This window comes from Ovis canadensis, chromosome 6, assembly GCF_042477335.2.
Source record: "Ovis canadensis isolate MfBH-ARS-UI-01 breed Bighorn chromosome 6, ARS-UI_OviCan_v2, whole genome shotgun sequence".
Classification (NCBI taxonomy): Eukaryota; Metazoa; Chordata; class Mammalia; order Artiodactyla; family Bovidae; genus Ovis; species Ovis canadensis.
This window is the reverse complement of record NC_091250.1, coordinates 74,982,255-74,994,624: the sequence shown is the minus strand read 5'-3', so window position 1 is coordinate 74,994,624 and position 12,370 is coordinate 74,982,255. Positions and strand designations below refer to the sequence as shown.

General features: G+C 37.9%; 1 protein-coding gene across 1 annotated transcript in view; it reads left to right on the top strand.

Annotated features, from left to right (window-relative positions):
- Positions 1 to 9,525, top strand: part of UGDH (UDP-glucose 6-dehydrogenase) — a 35,292-nt gene extending 25,767 nt beyond the window's left edge. The window contains exons 6-12 of the mRNA XM_069593896.1: positions 14 to 161; positions 2,300 to 2,394; positions 4,206 to 4,336; positions 4,559 to 4,692; positions 5,161 to 5,252; positions 5,367 to 5,477; positions 8,065 to 9,525. Of these exons, the coding sequence (XP_069449997.1) occupies positions 14 to 161; positions 2,300 to 2,394; positions 4,206 to 4,336; positions 4,559 to 4,692; positions 5,161 to 5,252; positions 5,367 to 5,477; positions 8,065 to 8,175 (822 nt within the window). The 3' untranslated portion in view covers positions 8,176 to 9,525. The remainder of the gene's footprint in view (positions 1 to 13; positions 162 to 2,299; positions 2,395 to 4,205; positions 4,337 to 4,558; positions 4,693 to 5,160; positions 5,253 to 5,366; positions 5,478 to 8,064) is intronic.
- The last annotated feature ends 2,845 nt before the right edge of the window (positions 9,526 to 12,370 follow it).

Below are 12,370 nucleotides of genomic sequence, written 5' to 3'. Positions count from 1 at the left end.
TTTTTTTTTAAAGACAGCAAATGCTTTTCTGGCCCAGAGAATCAGCAGCATTAACTCTATAAGTGCCCTCTGTGAAGCAACAGGAGCTGATGTAGAAGAGGTGGCCACAGCCATCGGAATGGACCAGAGAATTGGAAGTAAATTTCTGAAAGCCAGTGTTGGTGAGCTGAAAGTTTTCTATGCATCTAGAAAAAGTTAGACCTCTAACTTTAAGGAAGCCTTTGCTTGACACCCTTAAAATGATGATTTCATTATACATGTAGCCTTCAGCTTATCAGGGACTTTCTAAGTGAGACAATAGTTACATATATTGTTTAATAATTAGTGACTGATTAGTATATAAACGTGGTTCAGTGTTTCAGAAGAAATATATTAATATTTTGTTAGAACATTTAGGTAGAATAAGTTTAGGAGATCACATCAGAAATCATGTAACACCTTACTGAAGCAATAGGAAAAAATTCCTTATCATTTGCTTTTCCTACTGATCAGTCAGTTCAGTTCAGTCGCTCAGTCGTGTCCGACTCTTTGCGATCCCATGAATCGCAGCACACCAGGCCTCCCTGTCCATCACCAACTCCCAGAGTTCACTCAGACTCACGTCCATCGAGTCAGTGATGCCATCCAGCCATCTCATCCTCTGTCGTCCCCTTCTCCTCCTGCCCCCAATCCCTCCCAGCATCAGGGTCTTTTCCAATGAGTCAACTCTTCGCATGAGGTGGCAGATGTGACCTTAGTGAAATATCTTCATTACTTGTGGATTCCATATTTGTGAATTATTTAACCTCCTTGCTAAAATGTATTTGTAACCCAACATCAGTCCTCATCTGGTCATTTGCAGATATGAACAGAGCAGCATAAAATTTGAGTCACCCAACACATACATTCCCAGTTGAAGCTGAATAAGGCAGTACTCTTAACCTGCTTGTTTTAGCTCACATACTGCAAATGTCTGCTGTTTTTGTGGTCTGTTTAGTACCATATTTTTTGCATTTTGGCGCTTTTTCCCCTCTGTGATTTCACTGTTTAAAATGGCTCTCAAGAATATTGCTGAAATTTTTTCTGGTGTTCTAAAGTGTCAGCAAATTATGATGTGCCTTACAGAGAAAATACATGCGGTTTGATAAGCTTCACTTCAGTGCCATTGGCTTTGAGTTCATTGTTAATGAAGGTCAACAATATTTTTAAATAAGGTGTCTCTAAATATAAGCGCACATAAAACAAGATTATGTTGATCAGTTGACGAAAACATTACCAGAAGCTCCCAGGAACCTAATGCTGTATTTTACCTACAAGCAGCACTTCAGTATTTGCTAATTCAGTCTTTGTGGTGAATTTATAGGATATAACTACTGAGTTTAATGAGAACTGTATATACTTTTGGATTTAAATTAATAAAGTTGATGTAAAGGTAAAAAGAGTCTTTTACAGATTGGGCCATAGGCAGCACTTCCTATGTTTCTGGGGCTTTATGCCATTTTTCAGTACTGATTTCCTGGCCTTTTCTGTCTTTCTGATATTTACTTCTAGTGACCATTTAATAAAAATAGCTACTGTTTCCTGAAGGCATATTATGCAACAAGTTCTGAAACAGGTGTTTATATATCTTAATTTATAACCTGTTATATAAAAGTGTTGCTGATTAAGGATTGGGGGAATTTTCATAAGTTGTTCAGTCATACAACTAGTGAGTGGCTAGGTGTGTCTGACTTCAAAGCTCATGCCAACCCTCACTGTATACTGCATTGCACTCAAACAGCGGTGGGTGAACTATAGTCCTTAGGCCAAATCTGGCCCACAGCTTTTTTTTGTAAATAAAGTTTTATTGGAAAATAGCTATGCCCATTTGATTACATATTGTCTGTGACTGCTTTTGAGCAACAAAGGCAGAATTGAATAGTTGTGCCAGAGACTACATGACCTACAAAGTCTAAAATATTTTTCACTGGGAATGTTAAAGTTTGCCAGCTCTGTGTTAGAGTGAGAGATGTGGAGCAGTTATACCAGCTAATGACAGAAAAAATAGAAATGTAGCCACAATAAAACTTAAGTTAGAAAATTATTTTAAATTATTTGTAATTATTTAAAATTATTTATAACTATTAGGAAATTATTTATAGTTGATTAGTTTCTTGCAAATTTCACATAATTTATAAACTCATTAATTTTCCCCCATTCAAATTTTATTATTAAAAATCCTAGCATAGGCCTTCTGATTAGTATGACACAGAAATTTGTAACATGATTTAGTTGTGTGGTTCCAAATGAAAATATTGTCATTTTTTTTTTCTTTCTTCAGGTTTTGGTGGGAGTTGCTTTCAAAAGGATGTTCTGAATTTGGTTTATCTCTGTGAGGCTCTAAATTTGCCTGAAGTAGCTCGTTATTGGCAGCAGGTATTTATAGTCAACAGGTTATGATTAACTTCCGATTAAAACATGTCATCTTTTTCTGTCAAATGTTTTTGAGAGGATTAATTTTTTCTAGGAACTCAATTATTATTATATTCAATTTGTTCATTTTAGGTTTATTTATTGAGCTGTGTTTATAATTTGTCTGTTTTGGTAATCAGCTATGATGAAAGTTTATGATAAACAAGTATTCCTTTTAATTTTAATAACAAAATTTGCTCCCTGTATAAAGCAAGAGCTTTTAATTGTAGTTCTTCATCCTGAAAGGCATAAGAGAGAAGTAAAAGAAGAACCTCTATTGTTATGCTTGCAAATGGTTTGCATGTGTTGATATTTGTTTTGTCCCTTTGACATTCACAGAGCTAAAATTGGAGACCCTACTTAAACTGGAAATAGAGTTAACATTTATTGAGTGCTTACTCTGTGCCAGGCACTCTTTAAATACTACATACTTTGTATGTAGTATCTTAGTTCTCATCATTAATATTATCCCAGAAGGAAATGGCAACCCACTCCAGTGTTCTTGCCTGGAGAATCCCAGGGACAGAGGAGCCTGGTGGGCTGCCGTCTATGGGGTCTCACAGAGTCGGACACGACTGAAGCGACTTAGCAGCAGCAGCAGCATTTATAGATGGGGAAGCTGAGGCTTAACAGTGTTAAGTAATCTGCTCAAGATACCAGTCAGTGTATGTATCTTTTCCAAATATTTTTTCCCCAGGTTTATAATTTTTCAGATTTCAGCAGTGAGTAGGAAAGTAAGGAAATGAGCATTTTTAGGGGAATATACACTTCTAAGTTCCTTTCACTCACTCCAGTGTAACGGCTTTATGTTACTGTCCATTGTGGGGAAAATGCAGATAAAGGCTTCATTTTCCAGGTTCCATGGCAGTCCAGTGGTTAAGATTCCACGGTTCCACTGCAGGGAGCACAGATTTGATCCCTGGTTGGGGAACTAAGATCCCACAATGCCTTGCAGCTATGTGGCAAAAAAATAAAGGCTTGATTTTTCTAAAGCTTTGAGCTCATTTCCCAAGCTTTCAGACTCTGAGATGGCTTCTGGAAGCTTACAGCCTTAAAAAAAAAGTCTTTCCTTAAATTCCTCTGGTCACAAATATGATGTTTGTTTATAAATTCTTAGGAGAATAACAGATTAGATGATCAGAGACTTTACTGGTCACAAATATGATGTTTGTTTATAAATTCTTAGGAGAGTAACAGATTAGATGATCAGAGACTTTTACTTGTAACATTTAGTTAAAAATTTCTCCAAATGTTCATGGTGTTATGGTTCATCTGGAGGCAACTGTAGCTCTGTACGTGGTTTGACTGTTCTCTATCTTCGTTCTACTCACACTCAGTTTTGATGAGGGGTCTGGTTAAGCATATGAGCGAGTACTTTGGAGTTTAGTTGCTTCCTTAGGGTTTGGAGAAGTTGGCTAAGGAGAACACTATTTTCTATGTGCCTTTATAGGCTGGCCTCATGGCAGACCTCAAATGGGGTTGGAATTTACCTGTGCTCCTCACCTTAACATTCATCCCAGTCTGATGCTTGTAAAGTTAAAACCAAATGAAACTTAAACTTTTCAGGGTGGGGAGGAGTGGGAAAGGAAGGGAGTGGGTAAAATTCTTTGTTTTTTTCTAATCTGTGGATACTAAAGAGGTTGGAAACTTTTGCCTCCTGTTAATTCATAAGGTTTGTATTCATACAAGAGTACTAACCGCAAAGGTATACGCAGTGTATACACAGGCTGTACCACTTTTAACTGATCCTTGCATAATTGTGTACGTCCTTTCAGGTTATAGACATGAATGACTACCAGAGAAGGAGGTTTGCTTCTCGGATCATAGACAGTCTGTTTAATACAGTGACAGATAAGAAGATAGCTATTTTGGGGTTTGCTTTCAAAAAGGACACCGGTGATACAAGGTATTAATTCTTTCCTTTTTGAGAATCTTAAATCCTCATCCTGATTTTTTGATGGTAACTGTATATGTGAAATACATGTATGTGTATAGTATAAAGAGTTTAAAAATGGACGTTCGTATCCTCACAAGAAATAGAATCTCACCTGTATATTAAATTCCATAGGTATTAAAATATATGCCATTCAGAAGCATAGCAAAGCTGGGTTTTGTTTTTTTCCTTCAGAGAGTCATCTAGTATATATATTAGCAAATATCTGATGGATGAAGGCGCACACCTCCATATATATGATCCAAAAGTACCAAGGGAGCAAATAGTTGTGGATCTTTCTCATCCAGGAGTTTCAAAGGATGACCAAGGTGAGTCAGGCTTTGTCTCCCACGTGTCATTTTGAGTTTGGGCTCCCAAACTTATTTATTCTCTGGAAACCTTTGGTTGTTCAGTTTTTGTCATTGTTATCATTGCTAGGCCCCTCTTTTCAACCTCACTTCTCTAAAATTAAACTCTCAGACATTGCTTCATCAACTTTGATTTGAAGTAATCCAGTGGATTAGTAATGTAATTACTAATTAGTAATCAAGTAATGAAGTAGATTACTCTAACAATGTTTCCCAGATATTCTTTTAAAAAGCCCCAGAGATTATAAGGAGATGCTTCTGGGACAAGACTGGGGACTACTCCAGGCCCCTCACTGTTACCCCCACTCATATTTCAACCAGACCATCCCACTTCTGTCAGACTCTCAATTCCTCCTGCAGTCCTAGTGTTAAAATGCATAATCTCAAATCACTCCTTTCTTACTGCAGTTTTTTGTTGGGTTGTTACAGTGGCCCGGCTCGTGACCATTTCCAAAGATCCCTATGAAGCCTGTGATGGTGCCCATGCTGTTGTGATTTGCACTGAGTGGGACATGTTTAAGGTGAAGTGACAGAAGTGAGATTAAGGAAAATTTTAGAGGTGTTCTAGTAGCATTTGGGGTGGAGTATGCGTTCCTGTATATGCTCTAATTATTTCTCTGGTTCTTTCTTTATAGGAACTGGATTATGAACGCATTCATAAAAAAATGCTGAAACCAGCCTTTATCTTTGATGGACGACGTGTCCTGGATGGGCTCCACAATGAACTACAAACCATTGGCTTCCAGGTAAGCATCATCCTGAATTGGTTTTGTTTTACTTGTTGGGTCATTTGCTTTTTGAAATGGGCTTTGAGTTTCTTCGTTTTCATCTTTTTCATTTATTTTTTGGCTGCACTGGGCCTTCGTCGTGCTGTGCGGGCTTCTCATTTTGGTGGCTGCTCTTGCTGCAGAGCGCAGGCTCTGGAGCACGTGGGCTTCCGTAACTGCAGAACATGGCCTCCATAGTTGTGGCACACAGGCTTAGCTGCTCCTCAGCGTGTGGGATCTTCCCGGATAATGGGTGTCCCCTGAACTGACAGGTGAATCCTTAACCACTGGACCACCAGGGGAATCCCTGGCTGTGAGTTTTATGATTTTAATATTTTCTCATTTAGCAATAACATATAACTCTGGGAAAACGTCAGTCAGTTCTCTGGGAAGTTTCTGTGGTGTTTGTGAAATACTGTACTCCCTCCTCAAATTCATAACCTAAAGGGCATTCAGTTTGGTCTCTCTTACAAAGTTTATAGGGCCAAGATGTGCCTCACCCTACCTCGTATAAACATCAGGTAAGAAAGTGTAGGCATTAATTTTTTTTTTTTCCTAGCGCCTCCAAAGCTACTCTGTTACACTGTGTGTGCCACACTGACCCCTCAGAGGCCAGGTCATTTATTCCTATAGAAAGGTGTTAGTACTATAGTTGTCGCGTGTTGGTTTAGGATCCTCTGTCTCTGAGTGCTTAGCACTATGCTGGTGCTGTGAGAGGTCTAAATGAAAAGTATGGGAGCTGCAGGGGTGCTGGCCCTCTTTTAATGCAAAGCTTGTCAGTCAGTTATGGAACGTTTGGAGAGCAGACAGAAAGCTGCACAATACATTTTGTGTTGCGTCCACTTCAGTTCTACCAGGGGCCTCAAAGGTATTAATAAGAAAGAGCCCCTTTCCATTTCCTCAGCAGACATGGAGTCTGGGCCCCAAGGGGGAGGTTGGGAGGATAAAGCAGTCTGCCAAGAGATTGTTGTCAGCAGAGTCCCGTAGCAGAGCAGAGTGTGGGGCAGTGTTTCGAGTTGGCTGTGTGCGTCTGCTTAGCACCAGCTGTCTGGGAGAGGTACTGATAAGGCCTCGTTCCCTGTTCAAAATATCTGATCTGTTTCTCTTAACCTGTCACTGACTTGTTGAAGATCCTTCTTACTTATGATTCAGTGCCCACTCCTCATCCATGAGAGATTAACTTGCATCACAAATCAGATGACATCCTTGTCAGTTCACATTCCATCAAAGACCCTGGGGACTCTTCTATCCAACCCCTCCTTAGTGAGTAATGGGACTGTTTTTCCCAATCATGACTTAACTTAGCAGTGTTATTTTTTAAACATTATTTGCAGGCACAGAAACATTTTCTCTCATTGCTGTTTTACTCATCTAGAGGAGAAATGCAGAAACATATATATATATATATATATATATTTTTTTTTTTAATGAGTTTGAGCTCTTATAATTATTCCTAGTAAGGGTTAAAAAAACTATTAGACTGGAATTTCTAAATAAAGAGAATTTATAAGCCATTAAACAAGACAACTGATTAATACAAAGCAGAGGGACCTCCTTGGTGGTCCAGTGACTAAGACTCAACACTCCCAATGCAGGTGGCCTCTTTTCAATTCCTGATCAGGGAACTAGATCCCACATGCCTCAACAAAGAGTTCACATGCCACAGTCAAAGGTCCTGTATGTAGCAATGAAGATCGATCTTGCGTGCTGCCACTAAGACCTGGCCAAATAAATAAGCAGAAGCCCTTTGTGGTATGAGTCAGCATTAAGTATTAATTTTTAATTTAAAATGTCCTTTTTAATTAAAAATACATTTCTGAAAATTAGTATATTTCTCTCTGCTGCAGAGAGGAGATAAACTATTATTAAAGAAACAGTATCTGTAAAGATAATATTGATAATTTTGGAAAGAGAGGGAAAAGTTTTAAATGTAATATGCAAAATGAAAATTGACTACTATTTGTTTATTGAAGGTTGGCTTAATATGCCAGACATTGTCCTGAGCATTTTATCTAATTGAATCCTTACCACAGTCCTTCGAAGTAGGTGGGTAACACCATTTACGAACAAGGAAGAAAGACCTTAGAGAGTTTAGGTATCAGCAATTATCAGTCAGGATTCCAACTGGAGCCTTGAAGACTCTGAAGCCTGAACTTCTAAAAACTATGCTGTTATAACTTATGCAAGTTTTTTAGAATAAGGGAAATAAGACATTAGAATAGTTTGGAAGAATGTGAATGAATGGGAATCTGGGCTGTTTATTGCTTTCACATCTGCTTTTAAAGCCACAGTGGCATGTAATCTCCTATTCTGTTTGAGAGAGTCTGGTGTTAAGAACGAGAGGAGTGAGCATGTCTAGATATGAATATGAAAAGGGGAATGTAGACTGACTCTAGAAACAAAAAATATGGAAGGAACCAAAGGTCTTTCACAGCAACCCACACAACCTGAGAAACTTCTTCTGCCTTTAAAAAGAAAAAAAAATCATCTAGGTTTTAGCCCTTATTACACTGTATGGCAAAATGTTACGTTTAGGTATTGTTAACAATTTTCTTTTCTCCTCTAGATTGAAACAATTGGCAAGAAGGTGTCTTCAAAGAGAATTCCATATGCTCCTTCTGGTGAAATTCCAAAGTTTAGTCTTCAGGATATGCCCAACAAGAAACCCAGAGTATAGACACTGCCATTTAATATGGAACTTTTTTGGTACTTCAAGATAGCAAATATCTATCTGATATTAAATGATAAATGAACCAAGTGCTTTTAAGGAAACAAAACTATTTTTTTAATAATCAAATTTATACTAGCTATATGGGAATTAGCATATCTGGTAATTATGAAACTAGAATTTTTTTACATATTTTTATAATATTGTTACCTCAGTGATTGGATGAGTAGCAAATAATCATGTTGCTTTTAATGGTGTCGATTTTTGTAAAATTAAACTTCAAACACTTTTTACTTTATAAAATATCTTTAGGCAGCACTTCAGTATCGAATGGTAATGGGAGTGACACTCCTCAGTTTTTCTGATCAGTGGTTTATCTACTTGTCATTAAGTATGTATTTTCACTGCTGGAGTAGGAAGTGACTACTCACTCCAGTACTCTTGCATGGGAAGTTCTATGGACATAGGAGCTTGGCTGGCTACAGTCCATGGGATTGCAACAGAGTCAGACACAACTTAGTGATTAAACCACCACCCCATGTATTTTCTGCCATGAAATGGCTGTGCTAAATACTGGGCTAAACCTGTTAACCTTTCCAATAGTGTCATGGAGATTTAAAGTTTTCTGGATTAATTGGGTGAGGTGTGTTCCATGCCATTTCTTGTCTCCCTGAACTGAGGAGGGTGCCATGGACAGAATGTGGCCTTTGTGCTTTTTTTCCGCCTATGCTTCCACGTTAGAAGTAACCCTACAGGTCTGGTTTGGTTATTGTTCTTTTGCTCCTTTTGTTTTAATGGGCTGTATCGATGGTTTCTTTAGTCCACTGCCCATTTCCAATCAATTCAAATAAGACTAAAAGGTAATCTTTTTTTAAAAAACATGAAGAAAAAATCAGTGTAGTGTAATGAAAGTCTGTATCATTCCTTGTTTTTCCTCACTGATCATTGTTTTTTAGTCTAAAAGCCCAAACTATTTGTTACTTTTACTTTGTATTTTATTCCTGTGACTTACTGCAGTTTCTCCCATTTTAAGTAATAAAATCAATATAATCTCATACATAAACTTACAGTAGTAGATTTTACAAGTTAATGTATAGCATAATCCTAAAATAAGGAATTTTGTGTTTTCATCTGCTTTTTTTCTTATGTCTCTTGTTGACTTATATTTGATTTTCTCTTGTGTTTATCATTATTGAAATATGTCCATTTGATGCTTGTGCTCTGCCGAGAGTATACAAATTGAGTTAAACAGATACAAATCTCATCCTTTAGGAATTTTGCAGTTCAATAATAGAGATAAAGATGAGGACAGAGACATCTGTACAGATATCAAATACATAAATAAAATATTCTTCATAAGCCAGTGTGTGGGTTATTTTTTGTCTCGTGCAAATTCGTGACAGTATGACATTAGACAGGAAAATCACTCCTTTTTTGAGAAAGGGGCATTATGTTGTTCTTTCAAATGATGCAAGAAAGGAAGAGAACAGACCAGGTATTGGCAAACAAAATCCCATGGGCCAAACCCGGCCAGCAACCTGTGAGCTAAGATGTCTTTTACATTTTTACATGATTACATTTTAAATGGTTTCATATATATCATATATATTGCTATCTGACCCTTTAAGAAAAAGTTGGCAGACTAGAGTGAAGGAAACAAAACAACAGAGACAATAGATGGTCCCTTACTCCTAGATTTTGAAATGGGAGTGGGCTTATTAACGAACTGCTCTTCATTTCTCTTGAGAATATTCTTATATTCTGCTAACAATCTTAAAGTCTAGTAAAGGGATTATAACGCAAAGGTGTCTTGCTAAAGCAGTTGAATAAGGCACCAGTTTTAAGTTGCAGGATGCTTCAGTGCCTAGAATTGATAACTAAATGTGTAAAACATGGTTACTGATTAGAAGGTGGGAGAACTGGCAAGTGGATGAAAATACAAAAGACAAAGAGCCATATAACCTGGCTGTAATGGGGAAGAAGTGACTTGGTAGGGTAATTTATAGCAATTTGAGCCTTTATGTGAAAAGTTGCAAGAAGATGGTTACCATTGTTTTCTCTATTAAGACAATTAAAGACCTTGTGTTTTTTTAAAAATTGATACGTTTCTATTTTTAGGGGAGATCACTGGTGGCCCATATTTAGGATTTTGGGCTTTCACTGCAGTGGCCCTGGTTCAACCCCTGGTTGGGGATGTGAGACCCCACAAGCTGTATGGTATGGAAAAAAAAAAGATTTATTAGCTAGTACTTTTGAGATTATTAACTAGTACTTAAAATTGAAAATAATACATGGACATGATTTTAAAAAATTCAAATCAATACAAAAGGATATATAAAAATCTCAGGACTTCCCTAATGGTCCAGTGGTTCAGAATCCGGAGGCCTGGCATGCTGCGGTTCATGGGGTCACAGTCAGACACGACTGGGTGACTGAACTGAAATGAACTGAACTGAACTGAACTGCCAACGCAGGGAACCATGGGTTAGGTCCCTGGTCGGGGAACTAAGATCCTGCAAGCTGTGAGGTATGACAAAAATAAATACATACATTCAGCTGCAAGTAAGAGAAACTCCTGTTCAAACTAGTTTCATTAATAATTATATCTGACCAAATAGGAACTGGGTTTTGGAGTTGGCTGATTTAGTCATTGGAAATGGGGCAGAGACCTCTGTTCTTCTCCCTTAATCCAGCAGCTACCCCTCTTCCAACTTCTTCCCTCTCCCCTGGCAATGCTGATGCCCCGTTGGCACATTTTATTCTCTTTCTTGTTGTGAACACACAAATGAGAAATATTGTTTATGCCATTTCAAGTTGACTTTGTGATTAAAAACTATGTGCCACCTGTCATTTTCACTTTTTCAAAGAATTTCATTTGTACTACAGAAAGAAAAGGATCAGACATATTGAAATGTGCACATACCAGATATTACATATTGGAGACTATGGCTGCATTAACTTGTACCACCCGGTCAGAAATTTTTTATAGGCTGCCTGCCATGTCTGTGCATTTAAATGTGCTTGTTTTTAATGCATCATTGTTTAGGAAGGTCAGAGCTCTGTCCTGGCCTTTCAAAATTCAGGCCTGCCCATTCTTGTGCAGTTGTACAAAGGACTATACCTACATCTCTACAGTACATGCCCACCAGATTTGGTCACATATTCTAGTCTTGATAGAATGGTCAATTATGCAATAATGAGTGGAGGAATAACAAATTCAAAAGATCGAACATTTCTTGCTAATCACCTTTCAGGTTTTTGGAATATATTTAACTGGAGAGTATCCTGAGATTGCAAGATGTTTTAAAGTTTTAAAATGTGTTATTATTTAGCTGTACCAGACAGGATTTTTCTCAAGAGTATGTAACCAAAATAAAGGAGTAAATGGACTATTGAGATCTGACAAAGACTGCAAACGTCACCCATAACTCCCAATTTCACATCTGTATCAAAATAGCTTCATTTTACCACTCACTATTTTTATGAGCCGTTGTTACAAATTAAAACTTTAACATCAGTTCAATTCAGTTCAGTCACTCAGTTGTGTACGACTGTTTGCGACACCATGGACTGCAGCACGCCAGGCCTCCCTGTCCATCACCAACTCCTGGAGTTTACTCAAACTCGTGTCCATTGAGTCGGTGATGTCATCCAACCACCTCATCCTCTGTTGTCCCCTTCTCCCGCCTTCAATCTTTCTCAGCATCACGGTCTTTTCAAATGAGTCAGCTCTTCGCATCAGGTGGCCAAAGTATTGGAGTTTCAGCTTCAACATCAGTCCTTCCAATGAACACCCAAGGACTGATCTTTAGGATGGACTGGTTGGATCTCCTTGCAGCCCAAGGGACTCTCAAGTCTTCTCCAACACCACAGTTCAAAAGCATCAATTCTTCGGCATTGAGCTTTCTTTATAGTCCAACTCGCACAATCATACATGACTACTGCGGACCTTAGTCGGCAAAGTAATGTCTCTGCTTTTTAATACACTGTCTAGGTTGGTCATAACTTTTCTTCCAAGGAGTAAGCGTCTTTTTATTTCATGGCTGCAGGCACCATCTGCAGTGATTTTGGAGCCCCTCAAAACTTTTATACTTACGCTAATAAAATGCCATTTTAATTATTTTACACTGGGATAACAAAAATTTCACTTGACAAAATAACTCTTCTGTTAAGATATTTCATTATCACTTGCCTACCCTGGGCA